The 19,253-nt window shown below is 41.7% G+C and overlaps 1 protein-coding gene across 1 annotated transcript in view; it reads left to right on the forward strand.

The window, feature by feature from the left end:
- LOC140564368 (uncharacterized) overlaps positions 1-19,253 on the forward strand; it is a 179,097-nt gene that overhangs the window by 48,750 nt on the left and 111,094 nt on the right. Inside the window, exon 10 of the mRNA XM_072689769.1 lies at positions 3,989-4,192. Coding sequence (XP_072545870.1) covers positions 3,989-4,192 — 204 coding nt within the window. The remainder of the gene's footprint in view (positions 1-3,988; positions 4,193-19,253) is intronic.

The raw sequence follows: 19,253 nt of genomic DNA on the forward strand, positions 1-19,253 counted from the left end.
AATGCCAGTTGTGTGAACGGTTCTTGACGAACAGACCAATAGAAAATTACTTGGAATAAGTATTTGGGCAGTGACATAACTTACGTAGTTTTACTTCTGTACACTACCTCAGTGAATTTGAAATGAAGGAATCAAGAAGTGATTGAACTTAAGCTTTAATTCAAGGTTTCACCAGACATTTGCGTGAAATGTAGAGGAATTATTGGCATTTTTACATAGTCCCTTCATGCTCACTGACTCAAATGAAATTGCATAAAAATATTCATTGTAAATTCATCTAACTATATATATAGTGTGTGTATATAGGTATATAGGTATATATATATACACACACAATTGCTATATGGACAAAAGTATTGTGACACCTGTTAATTAATTGGTTCTTATAACCCTTGAGCCTCATACAGTCTTAATGTAAATGTGGGCACTTGTGGTCAAATTAGAACACTCACTTTTTTACACTTAGAAAATATGTGCCCCTGCTGTGTCATTTCATCAAGGGCACCACAAATTTACATTACAATGTGTGTGTGTGTATATGTGTGTATATATATATATATATATATATATAATACACTATATTGCATTTTCCCTCATCTTGTGATTTTGTTATGTGCATGTCCAGTAATTACCTGAGCTCTGTGGCTCAATAACACTTGACTTTACAGCATAATGTATGAAGTCACTTGTATAAGGAGAGAGAGCAGATGGACCCTGAACTCAGACATATTAAATTAAGTATCTGATTATTTCCATCTTCATTTCTCTCTCTCTCTCTCATTCTCTCTCTCTTTCTCTTTCTCTCTCCCCCTCCCTTTTTCAGTGAGCATAGTAGAAAGAGGGAAGGAAATGACATTATGTTGCCTGTACCTTCACTATATAAAAATGATTTAATGTGCACTCGGCTTTCAGCATCATTGAGTAGCGGTAATGTCGCTCCCACCGCGCTCCTGCATTCTGCTTCTTCTGAAAGTGTTTAAATGTGAAATGGTGGTAGCCGTGCAATCGAGGATGTAAAAATGCCCCGGCAATTACCTGCGGGGAATCTCTTCGAGTGGCATTATTTTGAGACCTCAACATGGGGGTCAGGCTTGCATGATAAACAGAGGGCCTGATCAAATGCTACAGTAGCATAATCGTGTTTGTAGCACTGAATTCTTTAACCTTTGAATGACCCGACAGAATGCCAGCGCCCCAATCAGAAAACCTAATTGAATCTCCTTTGTGGCTGGGAGAGTTATGAAAAAAGTAAAATTGAAGGTGAAATATGTATGTGCCAGAGCTGAACGCTTTATGAATTGCCTGCTACTTTCTACCTATACGACTGTTATATGAAGGGAAAAATCTGTCTGTGTTACTTATTACATCCCAGATCCTTTGTGAGGATTTTTCTATAGGATAATCTGATTTATTCGCAATTTTCTTTTAAGCCGCCTAATGTTTACTTCTAAGATTAATATTTGCACTGTTATTAATATCCACATATAATTATGACAGATATTGAGCTTTTTTCTGGGATTCCTTCCAGACTATTGTGTACATTAGAGAGCGGTGCACAACCTTCCACAGTTTGCTATATAATTGTAAGAGTCAGTATAATTATCTATTATATAATATTTTATATAAAAAAATAAATAAAAGCAGCACAAATCTGAAAAATAAAACTTTGTTCACAGCACCACATCAATCTAAATAAATATATATGTTCATACACTGATGTGGTGCTGCAAACAAAGTTTATTTTATTTTCCAGATTTATGTTGCTTGTATGTTTTATATAAAAGGGGCTGTATTAAATGTAACTTTTTTTTTGTAGTCAGTTATTGTTTGACAGTATTTATTATATTCATGTGTATTATTTGTGGTACAGCTTTTGTTGAGTTTACACACAATAGCCTTCCTAATTTGTCTCGTTTTATATGTAGATCACAGAGTATGGACGCCAGTCTATTAACTATGGGAGGCTTCATTTTAATAGTGACCCTTATTCCTCAGGTATTAGCAGAGGTTTCAGCACAAGTGATGAATCTAATTCTGTGTGTATAGAAAAAAGCACCACAAACCAGTTCCTTATTAACATATCGTTTCCGAATGACACGCCCCAATTAATACATCACACTGGGATGTGATGTGATGCATCTGAGTGTCCTGCTATCCCATTTCTGCTGTGACACTGAGAATTTCCCCACTGTAGGACTAATAAATGATTATCTTATCTTATCTTACACATGGAGCACCCCCTGTTTCATGCAGGTGTTTTTACACACCATCTCCAACCAGACATGAGTTAGTGGTCATTTGCGTGGGCTCCCTTTACAATCATACTGTATATAATGTACTCAACTTAATGGATGGATGCTATTGCATTGCAACAAACACCGTTGTATGGAGGCTATACTTGCTTTCACTATGAGCTGTAAGCATGGTATTGGAATGGGTATTAAAGAGTTTACCCTGTTTTTGTTGAAGGAATGGTTACTCTTAGATTTCGGAGCATTGCTGTAATTGCATTCAGCGACAAGAGCATTAGTGAGGTCAAGACTGAATGATTACCATCCCACCTCACCCCTAACTCCCCAACTCCTCCCAAAAGTACTGGATGGAGCACCACCGTTCCAGAGGACACAGTTCCACTGCTTCACAGCTTAATACTGGGGAGCTTTATACCCTTTTAGCCATGGTGCCCATATGTTCATGTTTATCTGCTCTAGAGAGTCCTATTCTATTGGTTAGGGTCGGGCGATATGGTAAAAATATTATATTACGATATTAAAAGACATTGTAAGACATGTAATCACAGAATAAAAACTTCAGTAGCGACTGATTCTTAAAAGTTAAAAAATTCAGATAATGTCCCTCAACCTGAGTACAGTGATTTTTACGCCTGCTGCACTTCATCTAATTAAACCAGCCATTAATTACACAGTTTGTAATGAGACCTGCAGCTGATCAGTGTTTTTATTAAGCACTATAAATATCCTCAATATGCTTAGAAAAGCATATTGTTATAACCATAACAAAATTTATCACGATTCGATAAAATATCATCATATTGTCCAGCTCTAGTCCACATACATTTAGACAGAAGTGGAATGTGTGAATTCTGCGACTTTGCATCCACACATTTATGATTATTTTATAGTACAAAAATGTCTTTAGAGAGAATCTTGAGAAATATTTGTTTGATTGCTGTCAAAAGTCCCAGATGACTATTGCTACATAACTACAAAAAATACATTAAACTGCATAAAATATCCCTGTCAGGTTTTATGCAGTGCCCCAATCTCTCCGGTGTCTTCGAGGTAGAGATGGAGTATATGTGGAAAGGTGTGATGAAGCTGAGGGTGTGAAAGAGTTGGCCTTGGTGATCAATAAGGTGGTGACCCGCACTTAAGATGACCAGCACTAAAACAGGCAAAGCTGCTAGTGAATTCCGTGACACAGTGTCGAGGGAAACACTGCCCGAATTCCAGGAATACTTGCTGAAGTGTAGAACTTACCTTAGGCATGTTAGAAATGCTTAGTGAAGGATGCTGTCGCTTTCAAGCGTACCGGACAGTTTTAGAAAGATCAAATAGAAGTTAATAAGATAGTGGACGCCAAATGGGGCCTCCAAGGTGTGACCTGATTACTTCTGATCTTTTCCCTTACACAGAAATGACCTGTCCCCGAGCGAGCCATCTGTTTATTTCAGTAAATAAGCTCATTTCTGAAATGCATCGGATTGGCCTAAACATGAATGCCCTGTCACACCACCAAAATACCATAGTGCCTCAGCCTAAAGCCAGACACAGAGGTGTATTATAAGGCAAGCTGTGTTTTTTTTTTTTCTATTTCCTGTGGTCACCTTTCTTTTGAAAGCTGTAGGCATCGAGGTGCCGCTCCGTAGGTTAAATACCAGCGCAGGCAGCGGAAGGATGAGACAATGCTGTTGGCTAGATGGATGGAGTAAAAGGTTAACTCAGTTATACTGCCCCTTTCTATGCAGGACCCCCGCGAACAGAAGCCCCGTGGTCCGGACAATAACGGGGCGCATGAAGAAGACCGAACCGTTCTGCGGGATCCTTCAGCGGGCCTTCTGTGGAATTTGAACCGGCAGCAAGAGCGCCTTTTCCAGAGCCACAAACGGCTCAGCTTGAAGCGAGAACAGGTGAACAGAAAAGAAGAAAAGGCCAGAGCAGCCCACCCCAAGGTGAGACCACACTTAATTCACCTCTTGCTTATGATGGAGAACGGTTTGGAAGCTTTAGGCGATGGCACAGCTTGCATAGTGGTCATAGTGCAGTATACACTAAGCTAAAATGATGACATCATGACGTCTGAACTATGGTACCACGATCCCAGCGTAAAACATTGAAGCCTCTTTTTCACACACAAGTTTTTGATCATATTTTTTTTCTTGTTTTTTAGCGCTTTCATTCATATATAGTAACCAAGAACTTTTCCGGACATTACCCAGAGGAACTATGCGTGAACACCATTGTCCGCATCATTTCTACTAGGCTTTTCAGACTTTATCTTGTCAGCCCCCTAGTACAAAGTCTGTTTAATGTCCGAGTGAGCCCATGTGCGAATAGAGCAGTTCATTTTCCAAAGAATTGACAGTGGGTACATGCATACGCTACACAGGCGCCGCCCCTTGCCTAAACCACATGCAACATTTCCTTTAGTGAGAACATGTCTGACACGAAAAATCACTGGCTGTATGCTAGATGTGTGAAAGGGCTACTGCAGAAAATGTCCAGACCTGATTCCCCGGACATTTTCCAGAGTTAATATGTGAATACGGCTTATGTCTCTGTTTCGGGCCAAGTTGTGCAGCTGTTGCTTTTGTTTCTGAAGCAAGCTTTGCCTAAAAATTGCACTTTGCTCATCATTGGGTCTGTTGGCCTTAGGCTCATCTTCAGCTTCTCCAGAGCGTCCACAACCAAGAACCAATGTATGCGTACACAAATGAACACATGTATCAGCAATGGTAGCACATGAAAGTAGCCCAATTCACTAATAAGGAGGGGTGTGATGATACATTTGGAAACAAAGGGGTTTCTGTGATTTTAGAATCCGTTCCGTAAAGAACCATGTTTGTAACAATGATGTGAGAGTGTGAAGATTTTTTTAATTGGTATATACACCCCTACACCAAGTAATGGACCTTTAAACCTTTTAAAGGTTCTCACACTCCCACAGCTCTGTTAAAAACATGGTTCCTCATGAAACCAAAAGTGATTCTTCTATGGTATCGCTCAAAGAACCCTTTGAAGCACCTTTATTTTTAAGAGTATAATATACTTTATAAGAGTATAGTCTACTTTTGCTGCAGCAACAGTCTCTAATCATGTTGCGACATTGCTGTGAGGATTTGATTGCATTCTGCCACAGAAACATTAGTAATATCAGGTGTTTAGGTTAAATGATTAGTTCTTGGTCACCAATCTAACCTATCCCATAGGAATTGGATGGAGCTCCATCACTCACAGAGAACATTGTTCTACTAACAGTAGTACGTACAACAGTAAACTCACGTCGATTTGATTTGATTTGAGAAACCTTGAGAGGAACCAAGACTCAAAAATGGAACCTATCACCCTCTGGACAACAATGAAAAGCTACTGGAAAGCAACAGTAGAAAATGTCTGGACCTGATTTTCTGGACTTCATATATGAATACAGCTTGTGTCTCTGTTTTGTGGGCGGTTGTTGCTTTAGTTTTTTGAATCAAGCTTTGCTTTAAAAAAAAGCCCGTTGCAAAAAGACACGTTCTAACTGACAGTCTAAAGCTTTTAAGCTTTGCTTGCATTTTCCACACACACACATACAGGCCAAGGACAAGCAGCTGATTGTTTGGCTGAATTATGAAAACAATAATCATTTCTCTAATAACACTGCTAATGGCTTTTAATTGGAATTGATCTGCAGCCTAATGACCATTAGCACTGTCTGACACTGACATTACGACATCCTTTACCCACAACCAACCCCCCCCCCCCTCCTCCTCCTCCTTAGCGTCTGTGTCTGTGCGTCTGTGTGTATGTGTTTGTGAGTGTGCCTGTCTGGAGGCTTGCACGGCAGCAGGGGCAAGACCATAGTAAATAGTGAATTGTGAGACGCAGCCAGGCTTGTAAAAAATAACTATTTGAGGGATGGCGCATGAACTGAAAGCTGTAATTTTGACAGGTGGCAAGGTGTGGTGTGGCAGAGGCCGGCGCGCCGCCTCATCTCTCTCACGCGCTGATGAATGACTCTAATTAAGGGGTGAAATCAAGCATGTGAGGACAGGGGAACGCTTTAGCTCGCTGTTTGGTGCTTTTCTCTTCCTGCCACCGGACTCATCCATCCAAATATCACTGCTCTTTCCTTCCTTCCAGCTGGCTGGAGCTGAGCGTGAGCTGAGGCCAGGTACACAGCACGGCTGCCCAGCCTTAAATCAGTCTGCGGTGGGATGTTCAGCTCCTCCCCACACTGCTGTCTCCTCCCTTTTGAGCTTTTGTTTAATCCTGCACACTACATAAATTGTTCTTGCACCATCTACACTATGTAGACTCCTGCTCATACAACATTTCCTCTGAAATCAATGGCAGTAAGCTACAGCTACAGCCTCTAATCATGTTGTGACGTTGCTGTGAGGATTTGATTGCATTCTGCCATAGAAACATTAGTAATGTCAGGTGCTTAGGTTGGATGATTAGTTCTTGATCACCAATCACACCAATCCCATAGGTATTGGATGGAACTCCATCACTCACTAGAACATTGTTCTACTGATCCACAGCCTAATTCGTTACACCTCTAGCTGATGCTTCTCATTGGGTCTTATGGCCTTAGACTCATCTGCAACTTCTCCAGAGCATTCAAACAAATTGGTAGAGCTTTTTGATGGAGAACCAAGCGAACACTCTTAAAAGTAAAGGTCTTTGAGTATTGCCATTTTTAACTGAGACATGAGAGTTTGAAGAATCATTAAGTTGATAAAGAACCCCTACACCAAGTGATGGACCTTTAAACATTTAAAAGGTTCTCTCAAAAGTGGTTCTGGTACTTTATGTACCTACAGCTCTAAACGCACAATAACTGATTGGATTAGACCTTGAGGGGAACCAAGATTTAAAAGGGGAGCCCATCCTCCTTTGGTCAACAACAGAGAGCACTACTGGAAAGCATGTAAAGCATGTAAAAGCAAGAAGTACAATAATGGTACAGTAGAGTAAAATATTGGAGAACTATGACTGATGTAGAGCAAGACACATGGGTTATGTAGAGAGAATGAGAATGAGAGGACACTAGCGCAGGACACTTGCTCAGTACGTTGTACAGCGAGGAAGGATGAAACTGGAAGAAGTCTCAACTGGTAGAATGCCCCAACATGAAAGCGGGCAGCAGGAGCAGGGCAGCATGGAAGTGGCTAGCAGAGTTGGGTAACAGCTGGGGCAGGAGAGCTCAGAAACATGACAGGGAGAGATAGAAAGTTCTGTGTAGTCTCTTATGCCTAATTTGTATCTGCAGTACCACTTGGAATGTCAGCTATTTAGGAGACTTGTAGAAAATAGTGTTGGACTTTTTACGCTTACACACAAACACAGTGTTTACACACGGTACATCTCTACTCCTTCAGTCTCACTCTCTCTGTCGTTTCTTGCTTTTTTTTTCTATCACATGTCCTTCTGTCCTCCTGCTCTTTCTTTTTTTCACTTGTCTCTCTGTCCTCTTGCTTTCTGTTTTACTTTTCCCTCCATCCTCTCGCTCTCTTTGTTTTACTTGTCCCTCCATCCTCTCGCTCTCTTTGTTTTACTTGTCCCTCCATCCTCTCGCTCTCTTTTTTTTACTTGTCCCTCTATCCTTTCTTTTTCTTTTTTCACTTGTCCCCATCTTTTTGTTTTTTTTGTCACTTGTCCCTCTATCCTCTTACTCTTTCTTTGTTTTACTTGTCCCTCTAGCCTCTCGCTCTTTCTTTCTGTCACTTGTCCCTCTATCCTTTTGCTCTTTTTGTTTTACTTGTCCCTCTAGCCTCTCGCTCTTTCTTTCTGTCACTTGTCCCTCTATCCTCTTGCTCTTTCTTTGTTTTGCTTGTCCCTCCATCCTCTCACTCTTTCTTTCTGTCACCTGTCCCTCCGTCCTCTCGCTCTTTCTTTGTTTTGCTTGTCCCTCTAGCCTCTCGCTCTTGTCCCTCTATCCTCTTGCTCTTTCTTTGTTTTACTTGTCCCTCTAGCCTCTCGCTCTTTCTTTCTGTCACTTGTCCCTCTAGCCTCTCGCTCTTTCTTTGTTTTACTTGTCCCTCTAGCCTCTCGCTCTTTCTTTCTGTCACTTGTCCCTCTATCCTCTTGCTCTTTCTTTGTTTTACTTATCCCTCCATCCTCTCACTCTTTCTTTCTGTCACCTGTCCCTCCGTCCTCTCGCTCTTTCTTTGTTTTACTTGTCCCTCTAGCCTCTCGCTCTTTCTTTTTGTCACTTGTCCCTCTATCCTCTTGCTCTTTATTTGTTTTACTTGTCCCTCTAGCCTCTCGCTCTTTCTTTCTGTCACTTGTCCCTCTATCCTCTTTCTCTTTCTTTGTTTTACTTGTCCCTCTAGCCTCTCGCTCTTTCTTTGTCACTTGTTTCTCCATTATCTCACTGTCTCTATTCTTTCTCTCTGGTTTTCTCTTGCCTCCTTCCCATACTTGCTCTTAACCTGCCCATTCTTTTTTTATACTCCCTTTCTCCATATCCATTCCCTCTTTTTGCTTTCTCATTTGTCCCCTCCATCCCCTCTCACTCTTTTTTTCATGTCACTTTTCCTTACATTTTCCCTGGATTGTTTGTCTTTTTCTCTTCTCTTCTCTTCTCTTCTCTCATCTAATCAATCTCTCTCTCTCTCTCTCTCTCTCTCTCTCTCTCTCTCTCTCTCTCTCTCTCTCTCTCTCTCTCCATTCTCTACTCCGGCTCACTTTAGCTAGGTCTCCAGGAGAGCAAGAGAGGTCTCAGACAATTAAATGTCGAGCACATGGTTGACACTTAAGTAGTGCCACAATACCTTGATCTGCAGTCAACAGGAGCCAAATTAGTCTGTGTCCATTCAACTCTGAGCAGTGCACAAATATGATGGAAAAAAGAAAAACGAGGTGTAGGTGTTGATAGTGGAGGTATGGTCCATTCATCCACCAGAAAATGGTGGCCTTTGCTAATGAATCCAATTTAACGTCCAGTGTGACAATCCCCCCACCCCACCCCCCTCCCCTTCATATCCAGACAGACTGCTTACTAACAAGACTGAAAGTCTGGCATTACCGTGTGGCTAAACAGGTCCCCCGGGGAGTGCAACCTCTCTCTCTCATTCTCTCCCTCTCTCTCTCTTCTGGCCTTGCATTAGAATGCTTAAGCTGTGAATCCCCCAGTCACCACACAGACACACACACACACATATGGCTGCACACACAGGCAGAGAGAGCCACCAGCTGGAGTTTTCCCCACATGCACACTGGCACACTGTCAGTTTCCTCTGTTTTCCCCTTAACTGCTTTTGCATGTCCAGAATGAATAATTCACCACCTCCAATAAACACAGGGCACTTGCTCATTTAAAGGACAGAAAAGGAGACATGAAAAAGTAATGACTCTCAAACTAACTAGGACCCTGTAATATCTTTAATTGCGATAAAAGCTCTTCCTCAGGCTTTTTGCGTTTGTCTTAAGAACATTCACTCGAGTGTTTTAAGCCGTAAAGTTTCGCAGAGGGTCCAGACAACATTTTGTGTCCAGCACGGATTTTAAGGAGCTACAAATTCTGATAACCCATCATATTAAAAATTACGGCGTACTTTTAGTTAAGCAGTATTTTCCTGACTAATTATCTGTTGTAAACCGTGAATTGTTTAATGCTTGTCAGTTCCTGGTTACCGCATTTCTTAAATCCTAAATGCAGAAACTCACAAAGCCTAAAAACTGAATGAAGGTTGAAGTAAAATGTAAACAGTGTAAATATTTCAGAGTGAATCTTTCCGTTTCCCTGTCCATGCAGTTCTTATATGGAAGTTAAGCCTGTGTAGAAATCACTGTTATTTACATATCCCCACCTATTCATACTACCACAGTTTAGCCCCGCCCCACTCGCATTGCTGGTCTCAGGAGTGTTTAATCTGAATTTGTAGTGGTTTGGTTTCTATTGATTTAGCTATTGCTTCTCTTTTCTGTGAGCTTCAATTGGATTAATTGCATAAGCTTCCTGGACAAAGAATTGGTCACCTGCTGTGTTTAAGGTGGTACTAACTTCATCATCTTGCAGATGACATACCCCTGGGTTTGCAAGGGGATTCCTGGATTAAAAAGAAGTGGTACAGTGCAATGAATTTCTCGTTTGATGTGTGGAAAATGGGTCATCATGTGCAGTAATGGTTGGCAAAAAGGGGCAGTTGCATTTAGACATGCCACTATGGTGTGAAGAAAGTCAATGTATTGAAGCGGGCGGTGATATGGGTCTACCAGCAGTGGCAAAAAGCCCATCCTACAGGAAATTCTTGTCATTTTTCTGCAGAAGTGAGCAAAGGCCTCTTGCGTGGCGCTCTGCTCTATATGTTCATGGTATGCATTACCCTGCGGGGCCTGTGTTGACTTCCAACATTTGTACAATGAGAAAGGGATGTGGGTAATCATAAGAATCTGAGTCATTTCGACATGGTGTCTTTATGCCCAAGTCAGAACATCTCCAAAACACCAAGGTTCTTAGTGTGTTCCTAGTGTGCAGTCGTCTGTCTCTACCAAAAGTACTCCAAAAAGGACAGCCGGTGACCCAGCAACAGGGCCATGGATGCCCAAGGCTCTTGCAGGCTCCACCTCGCAGCTCCTCATAGGACACCTTCAGAGGTCTTGTGAAGCTTTTTGGTGAGGGGGACCTCCAAAATATTTGGCAGGTGGTTTTAATATTCTGGCTGATTGTCACAATTCACACCTGCTTTAATTTAATGTCTCTCTCGGTGCTAATAACATAGGATAATTTTAACGAACTCCCCAGAAGAGCTAGCCAGGCTAAAGTTCAGCCTCCACACAGCAGGGATAAATTTAACACAGTGTTACAACTAAGCTCTCCAATGAAAACAGGGAGTACAGAAATGGCATGGCTGGCCTATATGGTAAAAATGTCATATCACGAAGTCTAAAGACATTTTCGTGAAACGCAGTATTTATTGCAATATTTTGTTATATATACAAAATTCACCAGGTAGCAACGGATTTTAAAAAATGTTGTCCAAATACTCTCGCATATTAAATAAACTGATTTGTTCTCCTTTTTGTTTTTTACTGCATCCAATTAAACAGGACTAATTATACTTTTTGTATTGAAACTTATTATTATAGTATTGAGTACTGGTGAAATCTCATCAATTTAATAAAATATGATCATATTGCCCACCTCTAGATGCACGTAAAAACTAATTATTCTGGCTAAAATCAAATTTTGTAGCAAAAATCAAAATGATGATTTTCGCTGCTACTAGTAAAACCAGGGATCGGTCATCTGAGATATCAGTGAGACCCTAGTTTTAGATCATCATCTATTCATTTCTCTCTCTCTCTCTCTCTCTCTCTCTCTCTCTCTCTCTCTCTCTCTCTCTCCTCTGATTTATCTCATTGTAGTCCTGTCTGTCTTCCTAGGCTAATATTTATAGTGGTGCGTGTAGTGTGTGTGTATCGTTAGACGTACAGGGGGCTGATGAATTAGTTTGTTGATGACTGCTGTATATCACAAATCATGCACACATTACGAAGCCGCTAATGCAAATCCGCTCTCCCCTCCATCTCGCCGGCCCGCTTTTAATAATGCTCATTTACCAGATTATTTTAAGCGTCTGCGGTGAGGAGAAAGGGATTTCTCACCGCTCCTCTTGCGCGACCGCGCGCGGTATTAGTCAGCGTGAGGTATTGCCGGCGAGCTCATTGCTTTCAAAAATCAAAGTTAAATGGGTCATCTATCATCAGAATTTGTGTCTGGCCGACTTGTCTGAACATCAGTATGATTTATGGCCTGAATCGGCGGAGTCAACCATGCATGTTTCTTAGTTTATCGTTTTATGCTGTCTTCAATTAAACGTCTATAAACAGGACGAGGGGGCTTTACGACATTGTCCATCAATAAGGGCCATCAAGGTTTTTAGCATGAGGATGTGTAATTTGCACACCCTTATTGTCCTTTTGACTTGCTGTGTGTGTGGGTGGGAGAGTGGGGTCTACCCGTGTGTGCCCGTGTGTGTTTGCGGGGGATCCAAGCAGTTCTTCAGTGCTCAGTGAAGAGGCTTGTAGTCCCCCTGCCCGTTTTTCATTAACCACAGCCACTAATTTGATCAGTGTGTGATTCTGCTGTCGCTCTAATGTCATTAAGCTGGGATGTTGATTATTCCCTGCATGCAAACAAATGCCACCTTAATGATCTACATTTCTGTTATTCTATTTTATCCTTATTATTTCACATTCCTTATTATTGCTGTTATTTCTCTAAACAGAAGCGGCGCTCAGAAATCCAATTTTGGCAGTGTGGAATCCAGCCGCGGTCGTGCAGTCCCTGATTACAGTGCATGTAAAGGTTATAAGCACAGTGTCACTGGGGAACGCAATTCTTTGTCAGGCGTAGGAGATAAATCAGTGTGTGTGTATTTATGTATACAGTGGGGAAAAAAAGTATTTAGTCAGTCACCAAGTGTGCAAGTTCTCCCACTTAAAAAGATGAGAGAGGCCTGTAATTGACATCATAGGTAGACCTCAACTATTCTGAAAAAAAATTCAGAAAATCAAATTGTCTGATTTTGAAAGAATTTATTTGCAAATAATGGTGGAAAATAAGTATTTGGTCAATAACAAAAGTTCATCTCAATACTTTGTTATATATCCTTTGTTGGCAATGACAGAGGTCAAACGTTTTCTGTAAGTCTTCCCAAGGTTGGCACACACCGTTGCTCCATGCAGATCTCCTCTAGAGCAGTGATGTTTTGGGGCTGTCGGCGGGCAACACGGACTTTCAACTCCCTCCAAAGGTTTTCTATGGGGTTGAGATCTGGAGACTGGCTAGGCCACTCCAGGACCTTGAAATGCTTCTTACGAAGCCACTCCTTTGTTGCCCTGGCAGTGTGCTTGGGATCATTGTCATGCTGAAAGACCCAGCCACGTTTCATCTTCAGTGCCCTTGCTGATGGAAGGAGGTTTGCACTCAAAATACATGGCCCCATTCATTCTTTCATGTACACGGACCAGTCGTCCTACTCCCTTTGCAGAGAAACAGCCCCAAAGCATGATGTTGCCACCCCCATGCTTCACAGTTGGTATGGTGTTCTTTGGATGCAACTCAGCATTCACTCTCCTCCAAACACCACGAGTTGTGTTTGTACCAAACAGTTCTACTTTGGTTTCATCTGACCATAAGACATTCTCCCAATACTCTTCCGGAACATCCAAATGCTCTCTAGCAAACTTGAGACACGCCCAGATATGTACTGGCTTAAGCAGGGGAACACGTCTTGCACTGCAAGATCATGGCAGCGTAGTGTGTTACTGACGGTAGCCTTTGTAACGTTGGTCCCAGCTTTCTGCCGGTCATTCACTAGGTCCCCCTGTGTGGTTCTGGGATTTTTGCTCACTGTTCTTGTGATCATTTTGACCCCACAAGATCTTGCGTGGAGCCCCTGATCGAGGGAGATTAGCAGTGGTCTCCCATTTTCTGATTATTGCTCCCACAGTAGATTTCTTCACACCAAGCTGCTTGCCTATTGCAGATTCAGTCTTCCCAGCCTGGTGCAGGTCTACAATTTTGTTTCTGGTGTCCTTCGACAGCTCTTTGGTCTTCACCATAGTGGAGTTTGGAGTGTGATTGTTTGAGGTTGTGGGCAGGTGTCTTTTACACTGTTAACGAGTTCAAACAGGTGCCAGTAATACAGGTGATGAGTGGAGGACAGAGAAGCCTCTTAAAGAAGAAGTTACAGGTCTGTGACAGACAGAAATCTTGCTTGTTTGTAGGTGACCAAATACTTATTTTCCTCCATTATTTGCAAATAAATTATTTAAAAATCAGACAATGTGATTTTCTGAAATTTCTTTTCTCATTTTGTCCCTCATAGTTGAGGTCTACCTATGATGTCAATTACAGGCCTCTCTCATCTTTTTAAGTGGGAGAAGCACAATTGGTGACTGACTAAATACTTTTTTTTCCCATTGTATGTGTATGTTTGGTATGTATGTAGGGATATTTAGGGATACAGAAGGGCTTCCATTTCCATTAGGACATTCAATAATGACATTTTGTACATGTTTTTAAACTCTTTATTTCTGCATATATACAATTTAACACAGGGAAGAGTGAACAAGACTCTCTCATTCTCACTCTCTCTCTACCTCTCATTCTCGCTCTCTCTGCCTCTCATTCTCACTCTCTCTCTGCCTCTCATTCTCTCTCTCTCTGCCTCTCATTCTCACTCTCTCTCTGCCTCTCATTCTCGCTCTCTCTGCCTCTCATTCTCACTCTCTCTCTGCCTCTCATTCTCTCTCTCTCTGCCTCTCATTCTCACTCTCTCTCTGCCTCTCATTCTCGCTCTCTCTCTGCCTCTCATTCTCTCTCTCTCTGCCTCTCATTCTCACTCTCTCTCTGCCTCTCATTCTCACTCTCTCTCTGCCTCTCATTCTCGCTCTCTCTCTGCCTCTCATTCTCACTCTCTCTACCTCTCATTCTCTGTCTCTCTGCCTCTCATTCTCACTCTCTCTACCTCTTATTCCCACTTTATCTACCTCTTATTCTCGCTAACTCTGCCTCTCATTCTCGCTCTCTCTGCCTCTCATTCTCGCTCTATCTACCTCTCATTCTTGCTCTCTACCTCCTCATTCTTTCTCTCTATACCTCTCATTCTTGCTTTCTACCTCCTCATTCTTGTTCTCTACCTCCTTATTCTTGCTCTCTATACCTCTCATTCTTGCTCTCTACCTCCTCATTCTTGCTCTCTACCTCCTCATTCTTGCTCTCTACCTCCTCATTCTTGATCTCTCTACCACTTTCTCTGATTCTTGCGTTCTCTCCCTTTCTCTCTCTCTCTCTCTCTCTCTCTCTCTCTCTCTCTCTCTCTCTCTCTCTCTCTCTCTCACCCCCCCATCTCTCTCTTTCTCATTTACACTGGGGATTGGTTAGCTATAGCAGTGTAATGGCACCGCCGACATACATTTACACACAGTCTGAAATAAAGCAGTGCCGTTGATAGGGCAGCAAACAAATGCAGCATTTGGAGCAAAGTGGAGCAGTGCTGTTTAATGTTGGCAGTCTGTTTGATTTGTTTCAGGCTCAGCTGTGGTGTAACTGGCAGGTTTATTGACAAAGGTATACCTGGGAGATATGGGAGATATCAAATCGAAAGCGTCCAATTACCTGGCTGTTGATCATTACAGTGCGCGGGTTGCAGACACTGGAAAACTCCCTTTGATTCTTTGTTTAGGAGGATTACGTGTCTGTCAAGATTGCATGGCTGAGGAATAAACAGAAGGAAAAGGCAAACGTTGAGAAATATTTAAACAATGGAGCGATTCTTCCCTCCGCTCTTTTGAATGAGCTCCGAGCTCACAGTTTACCATCTGAATTGTCTCAAAAAAACGAGTTTACAAACCACCACAGGCTACAAAGATGTATTTTTTTTTCTTCCCGTTCCAACGCTTTCAGCTCACGCTGTAGAAACTCTCGCAAATCTATTGAAGCCTAAGAGCTCCGTTTGCCTCCTCTGGAGCGTGCTTGTGACAAGGGAGGGGGGAAGAAATGGCGCAAGGTTATTCAGAAATTAAAAAGAGGAACTGATTTAATTTTCACCCTAAGCAAGAAGCGGGTGGGAAGAGTGAAGACCTTGGCATTGGCTGAAGAGGGTAAAATTAATCAGCGTGCCATCTACAGCGAGCCCCCAGTTAATCACAGGCTTCAGCATTTTAGTCTGAAAATGATATATCTGCGGCGAATTACCATATCACAGCAACTTACTCCCCCCACTCTGCACATTTTGTCATTTGAAACGGAACCTTGATTAACAACATTTTAGGTGAGGTAGAGAGAGACAGACCGAGAGAGAGAGGGAGAGAGAGACGGGAGTGTGACTGGTGGGGGAGTGTAGAGAGGAGGAGAAAAAAAACAGCATTAATATTACATGCATTGTGTCAGGGATTCATCTGAAATCTTTTTGGCCTGAACTGTTCCATATTTATTTAACTCGCATGTTTGTGAGGGATGCCTTTCCTTGTTTCGTACACATCTGTATGACATTAAAGGGAGAGATGTGTAGGAGATTTTTCTTTTTTTTTGTTTGGGGGGGGGGGGGGGGGATGTAGACGATCATTATAAATTGTTAAAACATAACCATAAATCTTTCACAAACATTAAAATGTAGCTGCTGGTGTATCTGAACTACTTTTCCAAAGTACTGGTATGCTTGGCTATTGGTCAGACTCATACAGCTGGTGCAGATGGGGTTATGTGTGTGTATGAGTTTGTGTGTGTCACCATATATGTTTCAAGGTACAACTTGGGAAGCATAAGACTATAGTAACTTGTGACCGTCATAATTTCACTGCAGTGATAGCCTTTGTACAGTTTTGTAGTAGACATGAAGTGTTAATTATGAGCTATATTAGATAGAGGATCACTGCCATAGGAAGGATCATATTTCCAAAACTGTATCTTGGCATTCACCTTATTTTACCACACCCAAGAGGTTTCAATAGGTTGTCTCTTCTTCTGCTTTTGTGTACCTGGTCTGGTTGGTGGTTGTATTGTATTCAAAATCCAAGACCAAGTAATTCCAGCCAGTTTAGAGACAACTGTGAGCAGTTGACAGGGTTCAAGTTAGACACCCAAGGCTTATCGATAGGCAAAGAAGGCTATCCTGTCTGAGCTGACAGAAGGACTACTGTGAAATGTGTGAAATCTTTAAGGATATTTACTGAAGAAATGTTTACTGAAGGACTGTGCATCACCCCCTACAGTGTACAGGCCTGTGTGGTTGCAGAACGGTCAGAGTGTCCAAGCTAACCCCTATCCACCCCTGTTGTTTCTTTGTGAACGGCTTGGTGTGCTTGATGTCATTCTGAGTATTCTACTTTCAGCAGGATAATGCGCCCTGTCACACACTATTCAGGAAGGATTTGAGGAACATCACAGAGAGTTCACGGTTTTGCCCTGGCCTCCAAATTCCCCAGATCTCAGTCTGATCAAGCATATGTACGATTTGCTGAAGCAACAAGTCCAATCTGCATTGGTCCCTTTACGCAATTTACTGGATGTTAAGCACCGTCTGCAAATATTGTGGTGCCAGATCCTACAGGACACCTTCAGAGGTGTTGTGGAGTACAGCATGTAGGTCTGAGCTGTTTTTGCCACATGGAGGTCCAACAGCATATTAAGCACATCTGTGTATTGATGTACCTGTTGATGTTTTTATACACCCTCAACAGATTTAACAGATTAATCTTATTTATTATTTGATTTATGTCTTAAATGAATATGTAGTATTTTTAGGATTGACCTTGTGTATTGTCTTATTATTTGAAAGTGAACCTGTAATGACAGACTTGTATAGTGAACATACATTTTGAATCTTTCTTACACCCCCGACAGATTTAACGGTTTGATGGCTTTAAAAAAAAAAAAAGAAAGAAAAAAGCAGACTCCCTAGTGCTCCTCTTCTCATGCGATCAGATGAAAGATGAGGCCAGTCTCCATCTGGTAAACTGATGAAAAATACAGGTTCTTTTTAGCCTTGATTTACTATCTGCATCACTGCCAAGAGACTATCCCCCCAACCTCCACCCTGCTCCATTCATCTCTCTCATTTTCACCAAATTTGGCCCAACCGGTCCCCCCACTCAGACCCCCGCTGAGGCACCGGTGCATGCTGGGAAAAAAACTGATAGGGGGGCGCTGGGGGGTGCTGATCACTGTCTCAATGCATTCTGCACTCGGTTGTTGCCCTAGTCTGCTCTGTAACTCTTGGTGCACCTTAAAGTCATAGTGTCATTGTAACAACACTATCTGATGTCCATTTTCATGGTTTGAGGCAAGTGTGTTGTATCCCAGTCATCACAATTTACCTGATGCCAATTAATGGGGAATAAACTCCCATAATCTCCTTACAATTAGCAAACTCCAGTGTTAAACTAAAGAAGCACACCTTAATACTTTAAAACTTTAAAACACGTCCTTTTGTGGATCTACTACGTTTGGTTGGCAGAGAACACTGTGTGAATGTGATTTTTCGCCAGCTCCTCACTTTCACAGCCAGGTAACAGTCGGCTCTGCTTTCTGTGCGTTTGAGTTTTGGAAGCTGCCGCTGTGCGAGGCTGCTTAAGTCCAGATGTGGCTTTGCTCTCGAGGGGAAGCAGCAGGAAGGAGAATCTGGAGAATCTTCAGACCCTAAATTTCATGCATCACCATTCATGTGTCTGGGAACATTGTATATGATACCGACTCTGCCCTTCCTGGATAAATAAATAGCAGATGTCGTTCAGATCACGACACAGCGCATGTCTAATGTGCTCCCAGGGCCTCCCACCTTTTACATTTTTTTTCATTTTTTTAACTTTCTCCAAAGGTTTCAGGAGGTCGTATTTTCCTTTTCTTTACTTTCCTGCTCTTCTTTTCACTCCAGTTACAGAATGTGATCGCATTGTATTACTCGCGTTGTAGTACTTATGTATCAACATACATTCATATAAAATTTCAGGTACATTATATTATCATTGTCATGAGAAAGCCTTGTGGCTAAGAAGTGTAACTTTTTTTAAGGAACAATTCCAAAGACTTCCCAAAAACATTTTTGCATAAACAAATGGATACAAACCAAGTCAGATTCAGGCTGGGTGTTGTGTGAAATGGGTCATTGTAGAGGAACTTACTGTGTCATTTCTTTACAGTGGTAGTAATAGGAACCAAATCCACTATCCAAAAGTAAAAGAAAATGTAAAAGCTCTTTCTGGACATGGTACTAAGTTTAACATTAACAACAGCAAAAAACAAACAAACAATAAATAGAGTAAATACAGTCAGCAAGTACAGCAAAATCAAAAACTCTAACCCGTAAACTATAAGAAACACTTTACAATAGACTATACAAGCATTAGTACTGTACATATATTTTGTCAGCACACACTGATAGTAAGTAACAGTCCTTTGCTGCTTGAAACATTGTCCAAAGTGCAGAAAGTGGTACAGATTTAACCTCTTAGACCCTGCATGTAGGCTCACACTTCAGGTTTTCACACTCATAACTAAATTACTGTTATAAT

Source organism: Salminus brasiliensis, chromosome 1, assembly GCF_030463535.1.
Source record: "Salminus brasiliensis chromosome 1, fSalBra1.hap2, whole genome shotgun sequence".
Lineage (NCBI taxonomy): Eukaryota > Metazoa > Chordata > Actinopteri > Characiformes > Bryconidae > Salminus > Salminus brasiliensis.